Source organism: Thalassophryne amazonica, chromosome 12 (genome assembly GCF_902500255.1).
Source record: "Thalassophryne amazonica chromosome 12, fThaAma1.1, whole genome shotgun sequence".
Lineage (NCBI taxonomy): Eukaryota > Metazoa > Chordata > Actinopteri > Batrachoidiformes > Batrachoididae > Thalassophryne > Thalassophryne amazonica.
Genome location: NC_047114.1, coordinates 79,407,727 through 79,432,726, shown reverse-complemented (window position 1 = coordinate 79,432,726; position 25,000 = coordinate 79,407,727). Strand labels below are relative to the sequence as shown.

The following is a 25,000-nucleotide window of genomic DNA, read 5'->3' as shown; positions in this document are numbered from 1 at the left end:
CCTGGCAGTTAAGGAGGCTCTGGAGAAATGGAGACACTGGCCGGAGTTCACCGCAGTGCCCATCATTGTATGGACTGACCATAAAAACCTGCAGTATATCCAATCTGCCAAACCCCTCAACTCCTGGCAAGCCAGGTGGTCTCTTTTCTTTGGACTATTCAATTTCACCATCACAAACCAACCAGGATCAAGGAATGGAAGAACCAGACCTCTATCTCAACAGTTCAACCCTTCAAACCAACCTTTCTCACCAGACCACATCCTCCCCTGGTGCATGGTCATGGGAGCCCATAACTGTGATGTTGAGAAAGCCATCAAAATGCTCTGAAACTGCACCCTGATCCTGGTGGAGGACCTACCACACAGCTGTTTGTGCCACCAGAAGTGAGGTCCGAGACAGCTGACCTCCTGATCCACCATGTTTTCTGGCTGCATGGCATACCATCAGACATCGTCTCTGAGGTCCCCAGTTTATCTCCCGTGTTTGGCAGGTTTTCTGTATGGCCCTAGGCGCCTCGGTCAGCCTCTCCTCGGGGTTCCATCCCCAAACCAATGACCATGCGGAATGGGCAAATCAAGACCTGGAATCCACCTTGCGGTGTGTCTCGTCTTCCCACCCGACCACCTGGAACACTCATCTACCAGACTCTCACTGTTCAAAGCTTCCTTTGGCTATCAGCCCCCACTATTCCCCAGTCAAGAGAAGGACATTTCCATCCCATCTGTTCAACAACATCTCAGACGTTGCTATCAGATGTGGAAGATGGTCCGTTCTGCCCTCCTGCGGTCGAAGGAACAGACTCGGTGCCATGCAGACCGGCATCAGACGTCGGCCCCTGATTATCAGCCCGGGCAGGAGGTATGGCTGTCATGTAAGAATATCCCTCTACAGACTGAATTCCGCAAGATGACTGCACGGTTCATCAGCTCATTCATAGTGGATCGGGTCATCAACTCGCTCCCTTAGGATTCATCCTGTGTTTCATACCTCCCGCCTCAAGCCAGTTCCTGCCAGTTCTCTGTATCCTCCAGCTCCCCCTCCCCCCCTGCTCGGATCATCAATGGTCATCCCACCTGGACAGTGAACAAAATCCTGGATGTCCTGAGACACATGAAATCTCAATTCTGCCGGTGACCTTTAAACTTGAAAGACTGGAACTGAGGCACATCTCTCTCTCTCTCTCTCTCTCTCTCTCTCTCTCTCTCTCTCTCTCTCTCTCATTCACTCACTCACTCACTCAGACTTCATTCACTGTGTACCTCCCAGCATCATTTCCCTCACTTTGTTTTTCTTTGACAGCTAAATTTATGAAAAATGCTTTCTGCCAGCTTGCATTTATTTATGACTTTGTTATCGGAGTTGTAGAACATAGTTAATGTTAAGCAATCAGAAAATACTGTTTTCCTTGACAATTATCAGTCACAACTACACAGATCACAAGTCACAGATCACAACTACAACTAATTCATCACGAATCCAGCAGGTGACAGACATGCCTGTGGGATATTACATATGCAAAACAAAGTCACTTTTTCAATTGATTTGGTGCATCACAGTTTACCAGGTGCAAAAGGGTTTGTTCTCATTATGTTATTTTTAATTTGGTGAGTTAGAAATGGGAGAATTTATTGATTCTCAGTTATTGTGTTAAGAAAATGCACTCATTCATTGATGTATTCAGTCAATGTGTGTAGAGAGTGTTTATCAAAGGCCTACATACAAAACAGAGTAAAAACATGTATTTCTTCCCACTATAACCATACGACTCTTTGGATCAGATTATTTCAAACATTTTGAGAAACGTTTATGAGGAGTTGCCTCCTTTTTTATTTTCATGACTGGAGGAAAACATGCCACTACCTCAGTGTGGCAAAATTTTATTTTAAAAACTCAGAAATGTGAAATTGGTTGCTCTATTAATTGGAGTAGATACTTGGTGAAATTGGCATTTTCTGTTCATATTCATATTCAGTTTGTACACAATGGTAAATGGCAAATGGACTGCATTTATATAGTGCTTTTCCATCTGCATCAGACGCTCAAAGCGCTTTACAATTATGCCTCACATTCACCCCGATGTCAGGGTGCTGCCATACAAGGCGCTCACTACACACCGGGAGCAATAGGGGATTAACCCTTTACAGGGCACCCATTGAAATACTTTGAAATTCAAAAATTCAACACCACACTGTTATTGAAGGCCATAACCAAACTTTATTTCTGTTATTACATTTGAAAAAAAAAAAAATTAAAATTCTTTAGAAATTTGAGGTCAACAAAGTTACCGTATTTGGTTCCTTGCCCATAAGTGGTAAATAAAAATCCAATAACTGTATATATAAAAAAACAAGAAAACATATGTAGGGGGAATAGAACATGTAGGTTTGAATATTAGAACATCACTTTTAGACTATAACATTCCTGCTGCAATAGAAACATGTCAGCTTGTGCTTAGACACCACTATGCTAGTTTGTCATGGTATCTAATAAAGCAGTTACGCTCACTGTTCATGCAAAGGTGAACCTTGCAGACCCTGCAGACCACATTTGACCTGATAATGTTGCCTTTGCTGCTGCAGTACTTGCATGTTTGACGTTTTGCATGTACAGGGGCATGGAAGAGGGACACATCAAAGCGCACAGCCTCGTTTGGCGTGTGGCTGCGGTGTCCCCGGACAGGTCTGGGGACATCAACAGTGGTGCTCAGGCTGTCAACAGATGAAGATGAACTTCTTCTGGAGCTAGATGAGTAATGTGTCTGGCTGCTGGCACCCCTGAACACCTGGATTCTGAAATCTTTCAGAGACTGGCCTCCCACTCCAAGGGCCTTACAGTCTTGCCTGTATACAACCCATGCATTTGTGAGACTGATATCAAGGACGTACGCAAACAGACACAAATACCACCTCTTGGACTTCATGGGGGTGTGGTAGAGGTGTACAAGCATGTCACTGTATTCAGGGGGGGTGTGCTGGTATTCAGGAAGGGCTGTGTTGTTCAGGTCAACTTTGTGCCTAAGTGGTTGGCCTAGCTGCAGACTTACTGGATTTGCTTGGCTTCTGGGCTTGAGGTGCTTGCTGCACATTATCATCATCATCATCACCATCACTGTCCTCACTGAAACTGTCACTACCACTGTCCTGGAGAACTTCCACTGCAGGTTGAATGCACTTCTTCTTGGCACAGGGGCCAGTGTCATTTGGGCCTGGAAAGTCCTGGTTGTGGGTGAGTGGGACATAATCAGGGTCTGCCACTTCGTCATCTTCCTCCTCATCATCATCATCATCACTGATGGCAGGGTGGGCAGGCATGACAACCGTCTCCCTAAAACATTCTAGCAGAGATTGCCTAAAAATTACACACAATATAACAACTGTTACAGGGCACAAACTGGCCAAAATCATCTGTATCATTTCTAAAAATTGGCCAAAATTAACTCTGAATCACTGTATAGTGTTTTCAAAACTTAAACTTAAAACCTAACTCAATTTCCTTAGAGTTATTGCTTTCTTGTCAAGAAAATTGTGTAATTATAAATTCTACAGCATATCGGGCATATGTTTAAAAACAGACAAAGGTAATTAACACTAATTTTTAAGAGAACCGGGCATATGATCAAAAATGGTGTCCACATTTTTCATGCTGTAATTTCACTAATTTCACCAAGTACTCCACAAACAACACACATGTCATAACTTAGCACAACTTGTTAACAATAAAATATGTGAGTTTCATCAACTTACCATAATTAGTTTTGTTGGTCTGTACAGAAATGTACAGTTAGGCGAGCCACATGGGTGCCTTTTTTGGCCTTCAGAAAAAAGAGAAAGTTGGAGACACCCCAGGTCTCACCTGATTGGTCAAATCTTCCCTTCTGATTGGCTGAATGAGGACCATTAGTTTCTCAGCCTTACTCAGGTACAGGAGGGGGGCCAAATGCAAAGTGTGCGGAAATTACCAAAAATAGTCACTTGCCCTATTTAAGGACCTTGCCCAAGGGCCCTTAGTGATGTTCCAGTCAGGCGGGGATGTGAACCGAGGATCATCTGGTCTCAAGCCCAACACCTTAACCACTAGACTATCACCTCCCCGACCATCACCACACCTACACAATGAGCTTATCTAATGCATACAGCAACTTTCTCTGTTATCTGGACGATGAATGTCTTGTATCCAATCAGGTGGTCTGAAGCAAATGAAGTCACTCCAGTGGAATATTCCTAACATTAGTCAAATAGTATTGTGGAAGCTGCATGAGCCAAAACAGAATCTCATATTACACTGTTAATGTCACAGTGTGATATTCTTTTCATGAAGCTGCGACACACACACCTACAGACAAAAGTTTCCAGTGCACCTCACCTGTCTGTCTTCGGATGTTGGAGGAAGCCGAAGCATCCGGGGGAACCCACGCAAACACGGGGAGAACATGAAAACTCCATACAGAAAGGCCACAGGTGGGAATTGATCCCATGACCTTCTTGCTGTGAGGCAACAGTGCTAACCACTAAGCCACCGTGCTGCTCAAAAAAACCTCAAATAAACAAATAATAAAGTTGTCCACCTTCAGTTTGCACAAGAAAAAAAAGCCACACTTGCCAAATTGTATTCATATTGACATTTCCAAAAATATAATAGACTAGCCGATTACCTAGCCGATTGATTTAGAGACTGAAATGAAAATATCATCTTCACCAACAAAGCTGTCATCTCCCACCTATCCTGGATTCCAGAGAATTGTTAAAGTCATGAATAAAGTTGTCTCAAGAAGAGACAGCTACTGCGACTGCTAAAGTGCTCAATTCAGTACTTTAACGTTTCCCATAATCCTCCTGGCGGCCCCCTGCACTTCCCAGAATGCACCGGGGTGCCAGCAAGGTTTCGGCATCTCACAGCGCATGTAAACAATGGCTAGCAAGGATGTGGATGGTGTTGATCCAGCGAGTTCATGGGCGATTATGATGATGACACGTTCTCCCAAGTTGAGAGGGGTATCTAGAGGAGGTGTAGCACCTGTGATGGACTTCTGCTGCGCCCTGATGTTGTCTTGTTGTCCATATTTCACGAGGTTTGTTTACACTGTGCCCTGAACTGGAACTCTGCTGAAACCGACCTCTCGCGTGAGTCACGGACCGTGGAATGGCGCCAGATTCACAACTATGAAACAACGAATAGCCTATGTCAAAGTATATATATGTGTCAAGTCTGGCTCAGTTCTGTAGCACAAAAGTGTCTCTCCACTTACTTACTACTATTAGTACTACGACTGCTAGTACTAGTATCACTAAAGTGCTCAATAGCCTATGTCACTCTCCATGTGTCAACGTACGTGTGCCAGGTTTGGGTACATTCTGCAGCATAAAAGTGCCTCTACCCTTAACAACAACTACTACTAAAGTTCTCAATAGCCTATATCACACCCTTTATGGCAAATATATGTGTGCCACAACTGGCTCAGTTCTGCAGCACAAACGTGTCTCTCCACTTACTACTATTTAGATAGATAGATAGATAGATAGATAGATAGATAGATAGATAGATAGATAGATAGATAGATAGATAGATAGATAGATAGATAGATAGATAGATAGATAGATAGATAGATAGATAGATAGATAGATAGATAGATAGATAGATAGATAGATAGATAGATAGATAGATAGATAGATAGATAGATAGATAGATAGATAGATAGATAGATAGATAGATAGATAGATAGATAGATAGATAGATAGATAGATAGATAGATAGATAGATAGATAGATAGATAGATAGATAGATAGATAGATAGATAGATAGATAGATAGATAGATAGATAGATAGATAGATATAGATAGATAGATAGATAGATAGATAGATAGATAGATAGATAGATAGATAGATAGATAGATAGTAGATAGATAGATAGATAGATAGATAGATAGATAGATAGATAGATAGATAGATAGATAGATAGATAGATAGATAGATAGATAGATAGATAGATAGATAGATAGATAGATAGATAGATAGATAGATAGATAGATAGATAGATAGATAGATAGATAGATAGATAGATAGATAGATAGATAGATAGATAGATAGATAGATAGATAGATAGATAGATAGATAGATAGATAGATAGATAGATAGATAGATAGATAGATAGATAGATAGATAGATAGATAGATAGATAGATAGATAGATAGATAGATAGATAGATAGATAGATAGATAGATAGATAGATAGATAGATAGATAGATAGATAGATAGATAGATAGATAGATAGATAGATAGATAGATAGATAGATAGATAGATAGATAGATAGATAGATAGATAGATAGATAGATAGATAGATAGATAGATAGATAGATAGATAGATAGATAGATAGATAGATAGATAGATAGATAGATAGATAGATAGATAGATAGATAGATAGATAGATAGATAGATAGATAGATAGATAGATAGATAGATAGATAGATAGATAGATAGATAGATAGATAGATAGATAGATAGATAGATAGATAGATAGATAGATAGATAGATAGATAGATAGATAGATAGATAGATAGATAGATAGATAGATAGATAGATAGATAGATAGATAGATAGATAGATAGATAGATAGATAGATAGATAGATAGATAGATAGATAGATAGATAGATAGATAGATAGATAGATAGATAGATAGATAGATAGATAGATAGATAGATAGATAGATAGATAGATAGATAGATAGATAGATAGATAGATAGATAGATAGATAGATAGATAGATAGATAGATAGATAGATAGATAGATAGATAGATAGATAGATAGATAGATAGATAGATAGATAGATAGATAGATAGATAGATAGATAGATAGATAGATAGATAGATAGATAGATAGATAGATAGATAGATAGATAGATAGATAGATAGATAGATAGATAGATAGATAGATAGATAGATAGATAGATAGATAGATAGATAGATAGATAGATAGATAGATAGATAGATAGATAGATAGATAGATAGATAGATAGATAGATAGATAGATAGATAGATAGATAGATAGATAGATAGATAGATAGATAGATAGATAGATAGATAGATAGATAGATAGATAGATAGATAGATAGATAGATAGATAGATAGATAGATAGATAGATAGATAGATAGATAGATAGATAGATAGATAGATAGATAGATAGATAGATAGATAGATAGATAGATAGATAGATAGATAGATAGATAGATAGATAGATAGATAGATAGATAGATAGATAGATAGATAGATAGATAGATAGATAGATAGATAGATAGATAGATAGATAGATAGATAGATAGATAGATAGATAGATAGATAGATAGATAGATAGATAGATAGTAGATAGATAGATAGATAGATAGATAGATAGATAGATAGATAGATAGATAGATAGATAGATAGATAGATAGATAGATAGATAGATAGATAGATAGATAGATAGATAGATAGATAGATAGATAGATAGATAGATAGATAGATAGATAGATAGATAGATAGATAGATAGATAGATAGATAGATAGATAGATAGATAGATAGATAGATAGATAGATAGATAGATAGATAGATAGATAGATAGATAGATAGATAGATAGATAGATAGATAGATAGATAGATAGATAGATAGATAGATAGATAGATAGATAGATAGATAGATAGATAGATAGATAGATAGATAGATAGATAGATAGATAGATAGATAGATAGATAGATAGATAGATAGATAGATAGATAGATAGATAGATAGATAGATAGATAGATAGATAGATAGATAGATAGATAGATAGATAGATAGATAGATACTTTTAATGTCCCCATGGGGAAATTTGTCTTGGACTTCTCAAAAATCATGACCCATACAAAGATACAGAACAAGACATAAACAGTTCATAACAATAAATAAAAATAAATAAATACATAAATAAAGAATAAAAATAAATAAATAAAAACATACAAATACTAAAACCTCCTAATGTGCCTGATTGTTAGCGGTGTTTATTATGATATTTGTTAAGGGCTATGATTGATATAGGAACAAAAGAGTTCCTATATCTATTCAGTCTGCAATGGGGGACTCTGAAACGTCGGCCCGATGGTAGCAACTCGTATTGCGTGTGCAGAACATGGGAGGGATCAGAAAGAATTCTGTCCGCTTGCTTCATCACGCACTGATCAAAAATTGACTGAGGATTGTTATACTGTTTCAGACCAATGATTTTCATTGCTGTAAGAACAAGGTAGTTTAATTTTGATCTTAGGGACACAGGAAGGTTCCCAAACTAAGTGGTTTGAATCATATTTGTCTAATAGATTACAATTTGTTCATGTAAATGGGGAATCTTCTTCACAGACTAAGGTTAATTATGGAGTTCCACAAGGTTCTGTGCTAGGACCAATTTTATTCACTTTATACATGCTTCCCTTAGGCAGTATTATTAGACGGTATTGCTTAAATTTTCATTGTTACGTAGATGATACCCAGCTTTATCTATCCATGAAGCCAGAGGACACACACCAATTAGCTAAACTGCAGGATTGTCTTACAGACATAAAGACATGGATGACCTCTAATTTCCTGCTTTTAAACTCAGATAAAACTGAAGTTATTATACTTAGCCCCACAAATCTTAGAAACATGGTGTCTAACCAGATCCTTACTCTGGATGGCATTACCCTGACCTCTAGTAATACTGTGAGAAATCTTGGAGTCATTTTTGATCAGGATATGTCATTCAAAGCGCATATTAAACAAATATGTAGGACTGCTTTTTTGCATTTACGTAATATCTCTAAAATTAGAAAGGTCTTGTCTCAGAGTGATGCTGAAAAACTAATTCATGCATTTATTTCCTCTAGGCTGGACTATTGTAATTCATTATTATCAGGTTGTCCTAAAAGTTCCCTGAAAAGCCTTCAGTTAATTCAAAATGCTGCAGCTAGAGTACTAACGGGGACTAGAAGGAGAGAGCATATCTCACCCATATTGGCCTCTCTTCATTGGCTTCCTGTTAATTCTAGAATACAATTTAAAATTCTTCTTCTTACTTATAAGGTTTTGAATAATCAGGTCCCATCTTATCTTAGGGACCTCGTAGTACCATATCACCCCAATAGAGCGCTTCGCTCTCAGACTGCAGGCTTACTTGTAGTTCCTAGGGTTTGTAAGAGTAGAATGGGAGGCAGAGCCTTCAGCTTTCAGGCTCCTCTCCTGTGGAACCAGCTCCCAATTCAGATCAGGGAGACAGACACCCTCTCTACTTTTAAGATTAGGCTTAAAACTTTCCTTTTTGCTAAAGCTTATAGTTAGGGCTGGATCAGGTGACCCTGAACCATCCCTTAGTAATGCTGCTATAGACTTAGACTGCTGGAGGGTTCCCATGATGCACTGTTTCTTTCTCTTTTTGCTCTGTATGCACCACTCTGCATTTAATCATTAGTAATCGATCTCTGCTCCCCTCCACAGCATGTCTTTTTCCTGGTTCTCTCCCTCAGCCCCAACCAGTCCCAGCAGAAGACTGCCCCTCCCTGAGCCTGGTTCTGCTGGAGGTTTCTTCCTGTTAAAAGGGAGTTTTTCCTTCCCACTGTAGCCAAGTGCTTGCTCACAGGGGGTCGTTTTGACCGTTAGGGTTTTACATAATTATTGTATGGCCTTGCCTTACAATATAAAGCGCCTTGGGGCAACTGTTTGTTGTGATTTGGCGCTATATAAAAAAAAATTGATTGATTGATTGATTGATTGATTATGCCATATCTTAGAATGCTTTCAAGAACTGCCTGATAAAACAGTAACAGAATTTTTTGGTCGACTCCATGAAAACGCAAACGCCGTAGAAAATAGAGTCGTTGATTCAAGCGGGAACATAACCAGTCAACATGAGTATTCCATGTAAGGGAGCTGTCTATACAGACACCAAGATATTTGTACGATTGCACCTGTGTGATTGGTTGCTGGTGTATAATTACAGGGTTGTGATTGCCAACTAACTTTGGATCTACTGCTAGTACTACTACTAGTATCACTAAAGTGCTCAATAGCCTATGTCACTCCCCATATCTCAGTGTACATGTGTGCCAAAGTATATGTGTGTCAGGTTTGGGTAAATGTTGCAGCATAAAAGTATCTTTACCCTTAACAACAACAACAACTGTTACTACTACTACTACTACTACTACCACCACTACTACTAAAGTGCTCAATAACCTATGTCACTCCCTTTATGTCAAAGTATATATGTGCCAAATTTGGTTCAATTCTGCAGCACAAAAGTGTCTCGCCCTTTAACTACTACTACTACTGCTGCTGCTGCTGCTACGATGTAAAATGCTCAATAGTCTATGTCACTTCCCATATGTTAAAGTATGTGTACCACGTTTGGCTAACTTCCGAGGTGTCCTTTGGACAGGAGAAGGACACACACATACAGTTGTGTCTTAGTATACAGATGCTGTCACATGCAGGGTTATAAAAATTGCAAAATTAATGTATTGTTTCATTGTGAAGGGGTACTGTGAAATTTGTAGATTAAAACAGCATAGCAAATGCAGTGCAGTGTAAACTTAATATACAAACTGATAATATTATTGTTGCATGGTGGATCACATGGTTAGAACATTTGCCTTTCAAAAAGATGGTCCCTGTTAAAGGCCACCTGTGGCCCATTCATTGTGTACATCTGGAGTTGAATCAGGGAGGGCATAAAACTTGTACTAAATCACCATGCAGATAAGGGATCCTCTGAGCTGACCCCAAGCAAAAAGCACAACAGCCAAAAAAAAAAAAACAAGATATTGATGATAACATGTTTTAATTCAGACCACTCTGTGGCTGTTCTTCAGATCTAACAGGCTGCAGTCTTTTTTTTTTTTTTTTTTTATCCTTTGAAGGGCCTGCAGTGATTTGCATTATTAGCTTCTTTGTAGAAAGTGAATGGGTGATTGATGTAAAGCTGTCATTTATTGTCACACACAAACACAATGCTTTACAGAGAAACTGCACCCAACAGCTTCTTTATTTAATATTAGAAACTTTGTGAATAAAATTTATATTGACCGTATATATATACGAGGTCTGTCAATAAAGTAACAGTCCTTTTTATTTTTTTCAAAAACTATATGGATTTCATTCATATGTTTTTACGTCAGACAAGCTTGAACCCTCGTGTGCATGCGTGAGTTTTTCCACGCCTGTCGGTGACGTCATTCGCCTGTGAGCACGCCTTGTGGAAGGAGTGGTCCCGCCCCCTCGTCGGATTTTCATTGTCTGGAAATGGCGGAATGATTTGGACTTTTTTCCATCAGAATTTTTTCAGAAGCTGTTAGAGACAGGCACCTGGAAACCATTTGAAAAATTTATCTGGCTTCGGTGAAAATTTTACAGGCTTCACAGAGAATAAGGACTGTTACTACAGCTTTAAGGATGGCTTTAAGGACAGCTTTAAGGACGCTCGGCGCGCCGCGCTCCGAGCTGCAACGACGAGGCAGAAAATACCTGATCATTTCTTAACGGATGGCTCTGTGGATACGAGACCGTCATGTGCACTTTCTCTGGTTATCACAAGAGCTGGACATCAGCCATTTTCTGGCAGATTTCACTTTTAACAAGAGAATTTGTCATGGAAAGCCGCGCGGAGGCTTCACGCGTCACGACCGATTCGCTGATGAAGCGAGACAAAGGAACACCTCCATTTCAGCGTGTCAGAGGACAAGTTGGGACAAGCCCAGCTCTCCACAATTTCTCTGATACTTACTGGACTGGTAAGCATTGAAAGCCGAGATAGGCATGTCCCAACTTGTCCTCTGACACGCCGAAATGGAGGTATTCTTTGTCTCGCTCAAACAGCGAATCGGTCGTTACGCACGAAGCCTCCGCGTGGCTTTCCATGACAAAATCTCTTGTCAAAAGTGAAATTTGCCGGAAAATGGGTGATGTCCAGCTCTTGTGATAACCAGAGAAAGTGCACATGACGGTCTCGTATCCACAGAGCCATCCATTTAGAAATGATCTGGCGTTTTCTGCCTCGTCGTCGCAGCTCGGAGCGCGGCGTGCCGAGCGTCCTTAAAGCCGTCCTTAAAGCTGTAGTAACAGTCTTTATTCTCTGTGAAGCCCGTAAAATTTTCACCGAAAGCCAGATAAATTTTTCAAATGGTTTCCAGCTGCCAGTCTCTAACAGCTTCTGAAAAAATTCTGATGGAAAAAAAGTCCAAATCATTCCGCCATTTCCAGACAATGAAAATCCGACGAGGGGGCGGGACCACTCCTTTCACAAGGCGTGCTCACAGGCAGATGACGTCACCGACAGGCGTGGAAAAACTCACGCATGCGCACGAGGGTTCAAGCTTGTCTGACGTAAAAACATATGAATCAAATCCATATAGTTTAAAAAAAAAATAAAAAGGTCTGTTACTTTATTGACAGACCTCGTATATATATATATATATATATATATATATATATATATATATACACACACACCAGTCATCACCTTTGGGTACTGATTACGGTTCAAGAGGCCTCTCTAGACCAACTATGGTGAAATTATAAAGTGCATCGTGGAATTGCATTTGGCGCGTGTTCATCTCCACTTTCCCATTTACACAACATGTAATCTGATGATAAAATAGAGCACAGGGCGCAAAAAGGGTTGTATTTGGTCTGTTAATTATTCATGGGCATGTTTTTGACAACACAAGAAATCTTCCAATCAGACTGCCATGTGTCATTTCTATGAGACACAAATCTGCCATCACCTAGGGTATTGCTAATTAGATGGCAAACTCAGGAGTGAGAGTTTTTCCGGTCAAGAAACAATTCTGTATACAAATCATCAACACACGAGTGAGAGCAGCAGTCGCCCACCCCATTCCCTGAGGTGAAGCATTTCAGCGCCTCTTTCCCACATCTCCTCCAGCTCCTTCTCATCTTCCTCTGATCACCCCATCTTCATATCCTACTCGGTGCAGACTGCCCTCACTGTGTGGCTCATATTTCTGGATGGTTTTACTTGCTTATGAGCAGCACAACATGACATATGACTTCACCTCTTTGGTTGGTCTGGTTTTGTGCCTCACTCCTCCTGGTCTGGCTGCAAATCTCCTGAGCTCTCAGATGTTGGGAAATGATGGAGCAGTCGGGATGAATCACTTCAACCTGTAAATATAACACAACTATGTCCACTACTTATGGAATCAATATTGCAACCAAACACCTGAAAGACCAAATCAATTTTTAGAAACTTATACATCTGCAAAAATACAACTGACAAACCTAAAAACCTGTTTATCACAGCTTTCATGCTGTACATTTAGAAAAGTGTTTGCAAAATTCCTCAGTTGTAGTCATAATGTTAGAACATACTTATGGGTGGATGCGGTGCAATCGGAAAGTATTCACAGCGCTTCACTTTTTGCACATTTTGTTATGTTACACCCTTATTCCAAAATGAATGAAATTCAATTTTTCCCAAAACGTCTACACACAATACCCCATAATGACTGCATGAAAATAGTTTTTGAGATTTTTGAAAATATATTAAAAATAAAAAAAAATAAGAAATCACGTACATAAATATTCACAGCTGTCGCCATGAAGCTCAAAATTGAGCTCAGGTGCATCCTGTTTCCACTGATCATCTTTGAGATGTTTCTACAGCTTAGTTGGAGTCCACCTGGGGTAAATTCAGTTCATTGGACATGATTTGGAAAGAGAAACACCAACATATAAGGTGCCACAGTTGATGTGAAAACCAGGTGTCATGCTTGGAGGAAACCAGGCACCATCCCTACATTGAAGGATGGTGGTGGCAGCATCATGCTGTGAGGATGTTTTTCAGCAGCAGGAACTGGAAGACTTGTCAGGATTGAGGGAAAGATGAATGCAGCAATGTACAGAGATATCCTGGATGAAAAACTGCTCCAGAGCGCTCTTGACATCAGACTGGAGTGATGGTTCATCTTTCAGCAGGACAATGACCCTAAGCACACAGCCAAGACCTCAAAGCAGTGGCTTCAGGACAACTCTGTGAATGTCCTTGACTGGCCCAGCCAGAGCCCAGACATGTACCCTATTGGATCTGAAAATGGCTGTACACCGATGCTTCCCATCCAACCTGATGGAGCTTGAGAGGTGCTGCAAAGACGAATGGTCAAAACTGCCCAAAGATAGGTGCACCAAGCTTGTGGCATCATATTTAAGAAGACTTGCCAAAGGTGCATCAACAAAGCACTGACCAAAAGGTGTGAATAAGTATATGTGATTTCAATTTTTTTATTTATTTGTTTATTTTTTATTATTATTAAATTGGCAACAATTTAAAAAACAAAAACTTTTTCCATGTTGTCATTATGGGGTGTTGTGAGTACAATTTTACGGGGAAAAATAAATTTACTCCATTTTGGAATAAGGCTGTAACATGACAAAATGTGGAAAAAATTCAGCACTGTGTATACTTTTCGGATGCACTGTATCTGAATGAATATCCCCGTTAAATGCTATAAAATGAAAATGTTGAGGCTTTCTGTTGATATGTAAACTAGCTGTGCCATCAGTTTCAGACTTCTTTCAGCTGCTCTTGTTAGGAGCTGCCACAGCAGATTTATTTTGATTTGATTTAATTTGTTGTTATATGGCATTATATAAAACAGATTCAATAGCATAATAAACACAATAAAGTGCAAGCGCTTATTTCCATTGTAGTCCTTGATCATCCTTTCATTTTAATCCTGTCTTCTGCACCTTCCTGTGTCACACAACCACCTGCATGTCTTCCTTCACCACATCTATAAACCTCCTCTTTGGCCTCCCTCTTCTCCTCCTGCCTGATGGCTCCATGCCCATCATCTTTCTCCATGATCCCTCCTCTGCACATGTCCAGACTGTCTCAATCAAACGTCTTTGTTGTGTGTCGTCCTGGTTCTCTCTCTCGCTCTCTCTCTCTCTCTCGCTCTCTCTCTCTCTCTCTCTCTCTCTCTCTCTCCCTGGTTTTTCAACTCATCGGCGCCAGAGACTCAGTGTTCACAACCTGGTACCTGGCCTCTCAATCTCCGTATTGAGCCGTTCTGTCTGCGTTCCGTCGTAGTGTTCTGTGATTCAGTGTTTTCTACATTCCACAACTCTCTAGTCACCCTTAGTTCTGGTTGGACTGACTGTTGCCACACCTTTCTGGTTCATTAAATCCAATTGTTTTTTCATTCTGTCTCCCTGCTTTGGGGTCCAAGCCTGGTTTTCGAGTCAGAACAGTAACAGAAGTCTCTGGCCAACATCATGGACTCCGCAGGGTCAGACCAACTACAACAAGCCCTGTCCGCCCAGGGAGCCATCCTGGGTCAGCAACAGCAACAACTCTCTGCACTCTCTGATTTGGTCCAGGACCTCACCCGACAGGTTTCACACACACTGCACTGTCTTCTCTTACAGCCAAAGTAGATAAACTCACCTTAGTTTCACCCCCAGCCCAGGATTCCACTCTGGTTCAGCATGTGCAGGCTTCCACGTCTCCCAATCCAGTCCCAGAGCCGTTTATCTGCCACCCAGAACCATATGCCGGTGATGTAACACATGCTCCTCTTTCCTCATGCAGTGTTCTTTTGTTTTTTCCCAGCGTCCGTCACAATATTCCACAGAGCACAGTAAGGTCTATTACATTATAAACTTGCTCCGGGTGGAGGCTCTCAAGTGGGCTACCGCCTTCTGGAGTACAAGTTCACCTCTGCTTCACTCCTTTTCTCGCTTTTCCACAGAGTTTCAGTTAGTTTTTGATCACCCTCAAAGCAGCCATTCTCTATCCCAGCAGTTGTTGTCCCTGAGGCAGGAACAATGGAGCGCTGCGGAGTACGCAGTCGACTTCCGTGTTCTCGCTGTGGAGGCCGGCTGGGACTCCGCGGCGCTGCAAAGTGTTTTTGTTAATGGGTTGTCAAAGGCTTTAAAGGACAAACTGGCGGTTCATGATGAACCGGAATCGCTGGATGACCTAATTACTTTAGCAATCCGTATCGACAACCGGTTGAGGGAGCATCGGCGAGAGAGAGGTTGGAAGGCTGACCGCAGTACTGCCGCTCAGATCCCTCCGCAGTCTGGGCCGGGCCCATCTTTCCTGAGCTCCACTGCTGTGTCCATCCCCAAACCTCCAGCTCCCACTGCTGACGAGCCCATGCAATTAGGCAGGGCCAAATTATCACCACAGGAGCGCCAGCGGAGACTGGATGCTGGGGAGTGTTTATATTGTGCTGCAACAGGTCACATCCGTAGTTCTTGTCACGTGCGACCAAAAACCAACGCTCATCCTTAGACTCCGGGTTAAGGATGAGCCAGATCACATTCACGGAGGTTCAATCCAGATGCACCCAAATCCCAGGCACTCATTTGTTTAATGACTGTTCATTTTCTATTCCTGCACTTATTGACACAGGGGCTGAAGGGAATTTTTTGGACCGCAAGGTTGTAGTCAATTCTTGCATCCCGGTGGAGGCACTTGACACGCCCCTCTCAGTTTATGCTTTAGACGGCACTCCCCGTCCTGTGATAACACACAGGACGGTACCAATGACTCTCGTGGTATCTGGGAACCACCGGGAGTCTATCCAATTTTTGGTGTTTTCTACCATGTCCCCTTTAGTGCTGGGTCATCCTTGGGTGGTTAAACACAATCCCCGGATTGATTGGCCGACTGGAACTATCACACAGTGGCGCGAGGCCTGCCACCGTGAGTGTCTTCGATCCTCTATTCCACCCAGTGCTGTAGGCAAGGGAGGAGGTCACTTCACCTCCTGACCTGTCTTTGGTCCCCACAGAGTATCACGATCTGGCCGAGGTGTTCAGCAAGGATCGTGCTCTGTCACTTCCCCGCACCGTCCTTATGATTGTGCCATAGACTTGCTTCCGGGCGCAAAGTATCCAGTTAGTAGACTTTTCAATCTGTTGCGCCCGGAACGTGAGGCTATGGAGACCTACATCCGGGACTCCTTGTCTGCTGGGTTGATACGTCACTCGTCGTCTCCACTGGGGTCAGGCTTCTTCTTTGTCGGGAAGAAGGATGGAACCCTGCGCCCCTGCATTGATTTCCGGGGGTTGAATGCTATTATGGTCCGCAACCGGTACCCACTCCCCCTACTTGATTCCGCATTCAGCCCCCTGCTGGGGGCCTCGATTTTTTCCAAATTAGACCTCAGAAATGCCTATCACCTGGTTCGGATTAGGGAGGGTGATGAGTGGAAGACAGCCGTCAACACGCCTCTTGGTCATTTCGAATATCTGGTCATGCCTTTCGGTCTCCCGCCACTTTCCAAGCACTGATAAACGATGTCCTTCGGGATTTCCTCAACCGGTTTGTTTTCGTCTACCTTGACGATATCCTTATCTTCTCCTCATCTCTCCATGATCATATCAGACACGTGCATCTAGTACTTCAGTGTTTGTTGGAGAACCGGTTGTTTGTGAAGGCTCAAAAATGTGAGTTCCATCAGTCCACCATTTCCTTCCTTGGTTTCATCATCTCTCCTAACTCAGTCAAGCCGGATCCCAGTAAAGTTTCCGCTGTAACTCAGTGGCCAGTCCCGACCTCCAGAAAACAGCTACAACAGTTTCTTGGGTTTGCCAATTTCTATCGTAGGTTCATTCGTAACTTCAGTCTTGTCGCCTCACCCCTCACAGATCTCACTTCCCCTAAGGTTCCATTCCGGTGGTCGGGCTCAGCGGCCAAAGCCTTCAGTAATCTCAAACACCGGTTCTCCACGGCCCCTATCCTACTCCAGCCTGATCCGGACCGCCAGTTTGTTGTGGAGGTTGATGCCTCCGATTCTGGAATTGGTGCTGTCCTGTCTCTGCGGTCAGCTTCTGACGACAAGCTTCATCCGTGTGCCTTCTTCTCCCACTGGCTGACCTCTGCGGAGAGGAACTACGATGTTGGTAACCGGGAACTTCTTGCAGTCAAGGAGGCGCTGGCAGAGTGGAGACACTGGCTGGAGGGGGCCGCAGTTCCATTCACTGTCTGGACAGATCACAAGAATCTGGAATACATCAAAACTGCTAAACGCCTCAATTCACGTCAGTCCAGGTGGTCTCTGTTCTTTGGACGATTCAATTTCAACCTGACCTACCGACCCGGAACCAAGAACAGGAAACCGGATGCTTTATCCCGCCAGTTTGATGTCTCGGATACCCCCTCCACATCAGACCCTATTCTTCCCCGTTCCATGGTTGTGGGGCCCTTATCTGGGATGTGGAGAGAGTCGTCTGGGAGGCGTTGGCTAGACACCCGGATCCTGGAGAAGGTCCTCCCGGGTGGCTTTTCGTTCCACCGGAAGCCCGTTCTGAAGTCCTCACCTTTTGTCATGCCTCCAAGTTTGTCTGCCATCCTGGGGTGACTCGGACTTTGGAGCTGGTACGTCGACGCTTCTGGTGGCCCTCCGTCCGGGCGGACATGCGTGCTTATGTCCAATCCTGTACCATCTGCGCCAGGGGCAAACCCCTTCACCAACCACCTGCGGGCCTCCTTCACCCACTTCCCACACCAAGCCGCCCCTGGTCCCACATCTGCCTGGACTTTGTCACGGAGCTGCCTCCATCCCAGGGTAACTCAGTGGTCCTCACGATCGTGGATCGGTTTTCCAAGGTGGCTCACTTTGTGGCTCTGCCGGCGATTCCATTGGCCCAGGAGACCGCTGACCTCTTAGTCCACCATGTGGTGCAGTTGCATGGCATACCCTTGGATGTGGTATCAGACCGAGGTCCCCAATTCACCTCCCACATTTGGAAGAGCTTCTGTGCGGCGCTTGGGGCCTCGGTCAGTCTCTCTTCTGGCTATCATCCCCAGAGCAATGGCCAGGCGGAACGGGCCAACCAGGATCTGGAATCCACCCTGAGGTGTGTCTCGTCCTCCCACCTGACAGAGTGGAGCACCCACCTTCCTTGGTTGAATATGCACATAACTCCCAAATCTCCGCCGCTACAGGGGTGACTCCATTTGAAGTTTCTCTGGCCCCCATCTACCAGCCCGGGCAGGAGGTGTGGCTTTCCTCACAGGACATTCCGCTGCAGACGGAGTCTCCTTAACTCGCACCTCGATTCATTGGACCATTTGTGGTTGACCGGGTGGTCAACCCCACCTCTGTGCAACTCCGTCTGCCCCGTTCTCTACGCATCCACCCAGTGTTCCATGTGTCCTGGCTCAAGCCCGTTTGTTCCAGCTCGCTGTGCCCTCCTGCTCTGCCACCTCCTCCTGCCCGGATCATCGACAGTCACCCGGCCTGGACAGTCAACAGGATCTTGGACGTTTGACGGCATGGTCGGGTGTTCCAATATCTGGTGGACTGGGAGGGTTATGGGCCCGAAGAACGCTCCTGGGTCAAGTGGAGCCTCATCCTTGACCCTTCCCTCCTCCGGGACTTCGACAAGGACCATCCTGGTCGGCCCGGTAGGTCGCCTGGGGGCTCCCATTGAGGGGGGTGGGTACTGTTGTGTGTCGTCCTGGTTCTCTCTCTCTCTCTCTCTCTCTCTCTCTTCCCAGGTGGCATCCCTTGTGGAGCTGCTTGCAATTTACATGCCTCCATAAAAGCCCTGGTTTTTCAGCTCATCTGCGCCAGAGACTCAGTGTTCACAACCTGGTACCTGGCCTCTCAATCTCTGTATTGAGCCGTTCTGTCTGCGTTCCGTCACAGTGTTCTGTAATTCAGTGTTTTCTACATTCCACAACTCTCTAGTCATCCTTAGTTCTGGTTGGACTGACTGTTGCCACCCTCTCATTGTCTTTTCTTCCTCCACATTGACCTCATCCTCCATCAGCTCCCCAGGCGGCCACCTGGACCACGGACCACTCAGCTCCCCATCTCGGACTGCCACCTGTACTCCAGCGCTGCTTGGACTGCGGCCACCTGAGTCTACCACAACGCGGGCCGGGTTTCCACTCTGCCTGCCTCCAAGACTGTATACACTATTTATGCAACTCCAAGCCTGGTTTTCGAGTCAGAACCGTAACAGTCTTTGATTTGTCCCAAAACCTTCCAAGATCTTCTTAAATAACCTGGTTAAAAACTCCACTGCCATCTCTTCTAAACAATCTCATGCCTCCACTGGTGTGTTCTCCTCATAACACTCCTTACTTCCTGATTTTCTCTGTCCACATTGTCCAGCCTTCTCTCTCTCACTTTCTTCAGCTCCTCAAAATACTCCCTCCACCTTCTCAAAACACTCTCCTCACTTTCAAAAATAGTTTTGCTCCATTCTTGTTAACATGGTGGCTAGACATCTATGTAATGGGGTACTTTGTTGAAAATGAAAGGCGCTCTCATATGATACTGTAAAGATAAAATCATTTCTGTAACATTTGATATTTTCTGGAGCATGTTTTTTTCATGCTTCCCTCACGAAATGAGTCACATTTTCGTGAAACATTTTATTTTATTTTATTATTTCTAACCCTACCCCTTCCCCAAACACCATAACCTAACCCTCTCCCTTCCCCTAACCTTAACCATAACCCCCACAGGTCCCCCCATCACCCCACTTTTCGTGAAACTGTCACAAAATTAATTTGTGCGACCGTCAGGATTCACAAAACAAAAAATCTATTAATTTGCTTTTTGTGATGCCGTCATGACATGGCATGTGAGAAATTAAGGAACCTTTAGAAAACAAGGACAAAATTGGGCAAGAATTTTCAGTTTTCTTATTGAAACTAAAGCAGTATAATTGGCTTTATTCAGAACTATAGGTTGTGCTTGTCAGGACCTCTGTACATCCTTCTCGCATACTTTTGTATCTTAAAACTCAAGAACTCTCAAAATCAGTATTTTCAAACTGTGGAAACTGCGATAGCTGAAACAAGGAGCAACAAATTCCTATTTTGTCAACACATCAGCGTGTCACTTTGTTTCCCTTTTCACGCAATTCACAGACCTTTTATAACAGCTCGGCCACACCCATTAACCTCACATGAGTCCTGACAGGGGAAGCATAACAGGGCATCGAGACCTCTTGTATGCACAGCAGGAATACACATTTCACATTACGCAAGGGCCGAGACAGTCGTATGCACAGCAGGAATACACATTTCACATTGCGCACACAGGGGCAGAGACAGTCATATGCACAGCAAGAATACACATTTCACATTAGCACGCTGGGGCCGAGATAGTTGTATGCACAGCAGGAATACACATTTCAAATTACCCACGCAGGGGCAGAAACACGAAACATCAAAATGCACACCTCGGTGTACAAACACTTGCAGAACAGAGGACAGACTCTGTATGGTGAATTATGTCCATTATGTGTTGAATGTCCGCCACAAGACATTAGTATTGGAAGGTCAAAGTTCTGCATGCCAAAAAAGTCATTCATTTGTGACATTTATAAATGCCTTTTTTACTGAATTTTTGGGGCTTCAAGTAGTAATTGTACCAGAAGCCCTGAAATGTTCACATCACCAGATGACCAAAGCTGCTCAAATTTGTTTGCATACACGTTAACTCAAAATGTTGATGAAGGTTTTTGAAATTTTGAAATCAAACAGTTGTCTGGATAACAGTTGATGTTGGCCAGATTCTAAATTTGGTTTATGTCTTTCCTTTCCTTTTATTGCTTTCCGTGTATTTCAGCAAGCACTCTTATAATCTATATATACGTATGCTGGCCAAAGATGTACAAACCCAGGTTAAAACTACTGCTCTACTGGAGGATCTATGGAAAATTGAGGGTTAAATGCCACAGCTGCCTGCTTTAAAATCACATCTGGACCAGTGAGTTGATTTTATCTACATCTTTTCCAGGTTGATTTTGTCTTTGACAGCAGTGTAAGAGATGGATGCAGGTCAGAAAGCTATGATAACCATTAAGTAATATCAGAATGCTAATTTAAAAAGAACAGAGGACGAGAGTTAATTGTTAGAAAGATGTCATTTGGCTATAAATAGTCGCTGTCAAATATAGCAGCATAGGGAATTATGTAATATCTAACTTTGCGCTTTCAGTTGCTTTTTAATCCATTTATTCACCTGATAGAGGAATGAAGGAAAGGTCTGTTGTCTATGATCTGCAGTATAGAATACATACATATCAGCAGAATAAAGCTTGACACTCACCATAGGGCTGTACCATAGAAAAAGATAAAATATGAAGAATTTCTCCTGTAGTCCCGACAGCCCCATAGAAAACGTTTCCATTGTGTTGTCCCTCTTTATATTCCCTGTCAGGTGACAGAAGCGCACATCCAGCGGATTTTGGTGTTCTATGGCTTTTAAAGACTGACTTCAGTATTGTGCTGGTGTGGCATTGTCCTCTGCAAAATCTGAAACAGATGAAATCTCAATTCTGCCAGTGAGCTTCAAACTTGAAAGACTAACTGAGGCACATCTCTCTCTCCTCTCTCTCTCTCTCTCTCTCTCTCTCTCTCTCTCTCTCTCTCCTCTCTCTCTCTCTCTCTCTCTCTCTCTCTCTCTCTCTCTCTCTCTCTCTCTCCTCTCTCTCCTCTCTCTCCTCTCTCTCTCTCTCTCTCTCTCTCTCTCTCTCTCTCTCTCTCTCTCTCTCTCTCTCTCTCTCTCTCAACAAAGGCAGGTGCATGTTTTCATGTAAGCAACCTGTCAACCTGTGGTCGATGTTGAAATGGTGTCTTGCTGATATAATATGTATATGTCACGGACATGAACGGGCAAAGCTCTTCAGCATCTCACCATGTCATTTAGGTCCTTTAGATTTATTTTTGAGTAAATGCTTCAGGGGAGCATTAGCATGGCAAAAACCTTTCAGAATCTGGGGGAGCTCTGCCCCGCCCACACACACCCCCAGACCCTCGCCTTTTTAGACATTTTTCTGTTTTTGCCTTTCAACTTCTGTGGGGGCTCCGCTCCCCCAGAGCCCCTAATTACAGCCCTCCTAACCTCCTGCCATTTTAGGCATTTTTAAAATGTAGATGTAAATTAATATTCAAAATTTCAGCTAGTTGACAGTAGGGCTATAGAATATGGCCAAATGATCATATCTCAATATTGTCATATCAATATGATAAACAATATGACTATGATGTCACACAAAGTGCAGCAATAGTGAAAATTAAACATTCTTAAACAAAACAGTAATAATACCACACTCAATTTGCACTCATCATAAGGTTAGGATACAGTGCCCTCCAAAAGTACTGGAACACTTGGTATTTCACACATTTTAATTTGTTTATGCCATTTCAAATACAAGAAATACAAAAAATATGAAGAATAAAAATTTCTAAAATTATCTTCCTCAATATTTTTAATTAATTTATATCACGTTGTAGACATTTGCTTTCAGTTTGAGTTTAAGGAAGATAACTTTACATTTATTTATTTATTTATTTGTATTTGAAATGGCCTAAACAAATTAAAATGTGTGAAATACCAAGTGTTCCAATACTTTTGAGTACATTTGAGAAACACTCCGTGGCTTGTGTATATTTAAGTGAAATGCATTATCCTGGTGTCACTCACAGATCAAAATTAAGAGGTTATTCAAGTCCTTCCGACAGCATAATTAAGAGGTTATTTAATCAACAGCTGGCTGCTTGTTTTAAAATCGCTGGAGACACACGCACATATATGACAACCCGAATTAAAGGAGAAATGCCGCTTTTAACAACCTGGACCTGGACCTCATTTCTGGCATAAAATGCGGTTGTTTACTCACCAGTATAACTTTGGTGTCATTATTAGTCCATGGTTCAAATGACATGTTCAATTCAAATCTGAGGCAAACTTTTTTCTTCTTCTACTAAGGTGGATTAGAACTTTTTGTGGTACACAGCACCAACTACTGGACAGGAGGATCCTAGCAGTCAATGTGACTCACTGATTTCAAAATGCAGCTCTTTTCAATCAGACGTGTGGTGCCGTGACATGTCAATCATCTGTGTCTAATCAGATTATATGGGAGTCCAGTGCAAACCTGGCCTCCACTCTAGCGCCGCCCATGCCAGGAAGGGTTCAACATTTGACATTTCCTCTTTCACTGTGGATTCAAAATTTGGCATTTCCTGTTTCAGTGTGAACTTGCCACTGCGTTCCTGCAAGATTGCATTGGATCTCGTCTGTCAATCCAGTTAGTGTCCATCCAGGAAGTGTTTCACATTTCCTGTTTCACTCTGGACTCAAAATTTGGCACTTCCTGTTTGGGACTTCCTGTACCATAGAGCGAGCTTTGTGCTGCTGCGTGGCACTTCACTCATACTAATGAGCACTGGCAGTCTGTATGTCTCAAACAAAACTTCTATTTGCTCGCTCTTACAAATGCTTTTGTATTTATTCGAAGAAATGGAACACAATTTATTATTACTGTGTACTAGGTAAGAGTACCTGTGGGCAAAGACATAGTAATAGCTATGCCAATCTTACATTTGACCCCAGTGATCTTGACTTTTGTCCAAATGCTCGACCTCTGGCTGACTTTGCCAGAGCCGCTGTGGAATCTACCTGTGTGTCACTTTTTGTCCAAATCAGGTTGGAAATCAAATTCCTTGTCCTTTGCCAAAAGAAAAGAGAAAAAAGAAAAGAAAATTAATGCCAGTTAGGTTTGGTAGAAATCAGCAAAAACAACATGGGAGGAGTAGGCCAACAAACAGACAGGCAGACATGACCATGAGCCCAGTAACTGAACTTTGGCATATTTGACTCTACTGGGAAATCCCAGAACCCACCCCCCAAAAAATGGATGCAAATTAGAGTGCATAAAGTCATTTTCACAGCTTGCTGACAGAGATGCTTAGTTATTACACCTGTAAAACTATGTAAATCCATCACAAAGCTCATAGTTTCTAGTGAGTAAAACGCTATCTGAGCTGTATAGTAAAACTAATACCAACTAATGCAATGCTAACAGTTGCTATCAGTAATAATAACAACAACAACAACAACAGCATTATTATTATTACTACTACTGTAAAGTAGTAAGACCCTTCGGCTGCTCCCTTGTTTGCACTCGGGGTCGCCACAGCAAATCCAAGGTGGATCTGTATGTTGAATTGGCACAA

At 42.3% G+C, this 25,000-nt stretch overlaps 1 protein-coding gene across 1 annotated transcript in view; it reads right to left on the bottom strand.

Moving 5' to 3' along the window:
• The window catches only part of ghrhra (growth hormone releasing hormone receptor a), a 79,754-nt gene extending 57,357 nt beyond the window's left edge, over positions 1-22,397 (bottom strand). The window contains exons 1-2 of the mRNA XM_034183834.1: positions 22,089-22,397; positions 13,056-13,164 (exon numbers count right to left, since the gene is read on the bottom strand). Of these exons, the coding sequence (XP_034039725.1) occupies positions 13,056-13,164; positions 22,089-22,169 (190 nt within the window). The 5' untranslated portion in view covers positions 22,170-22,397. The remainder of the gene's footprint in view (positions 1-13,055; positions 13,165-22,088) is intronic.
• Between the last annotated feature and the right edge of the window lie 2,603 nt (positions 22,398-25,000).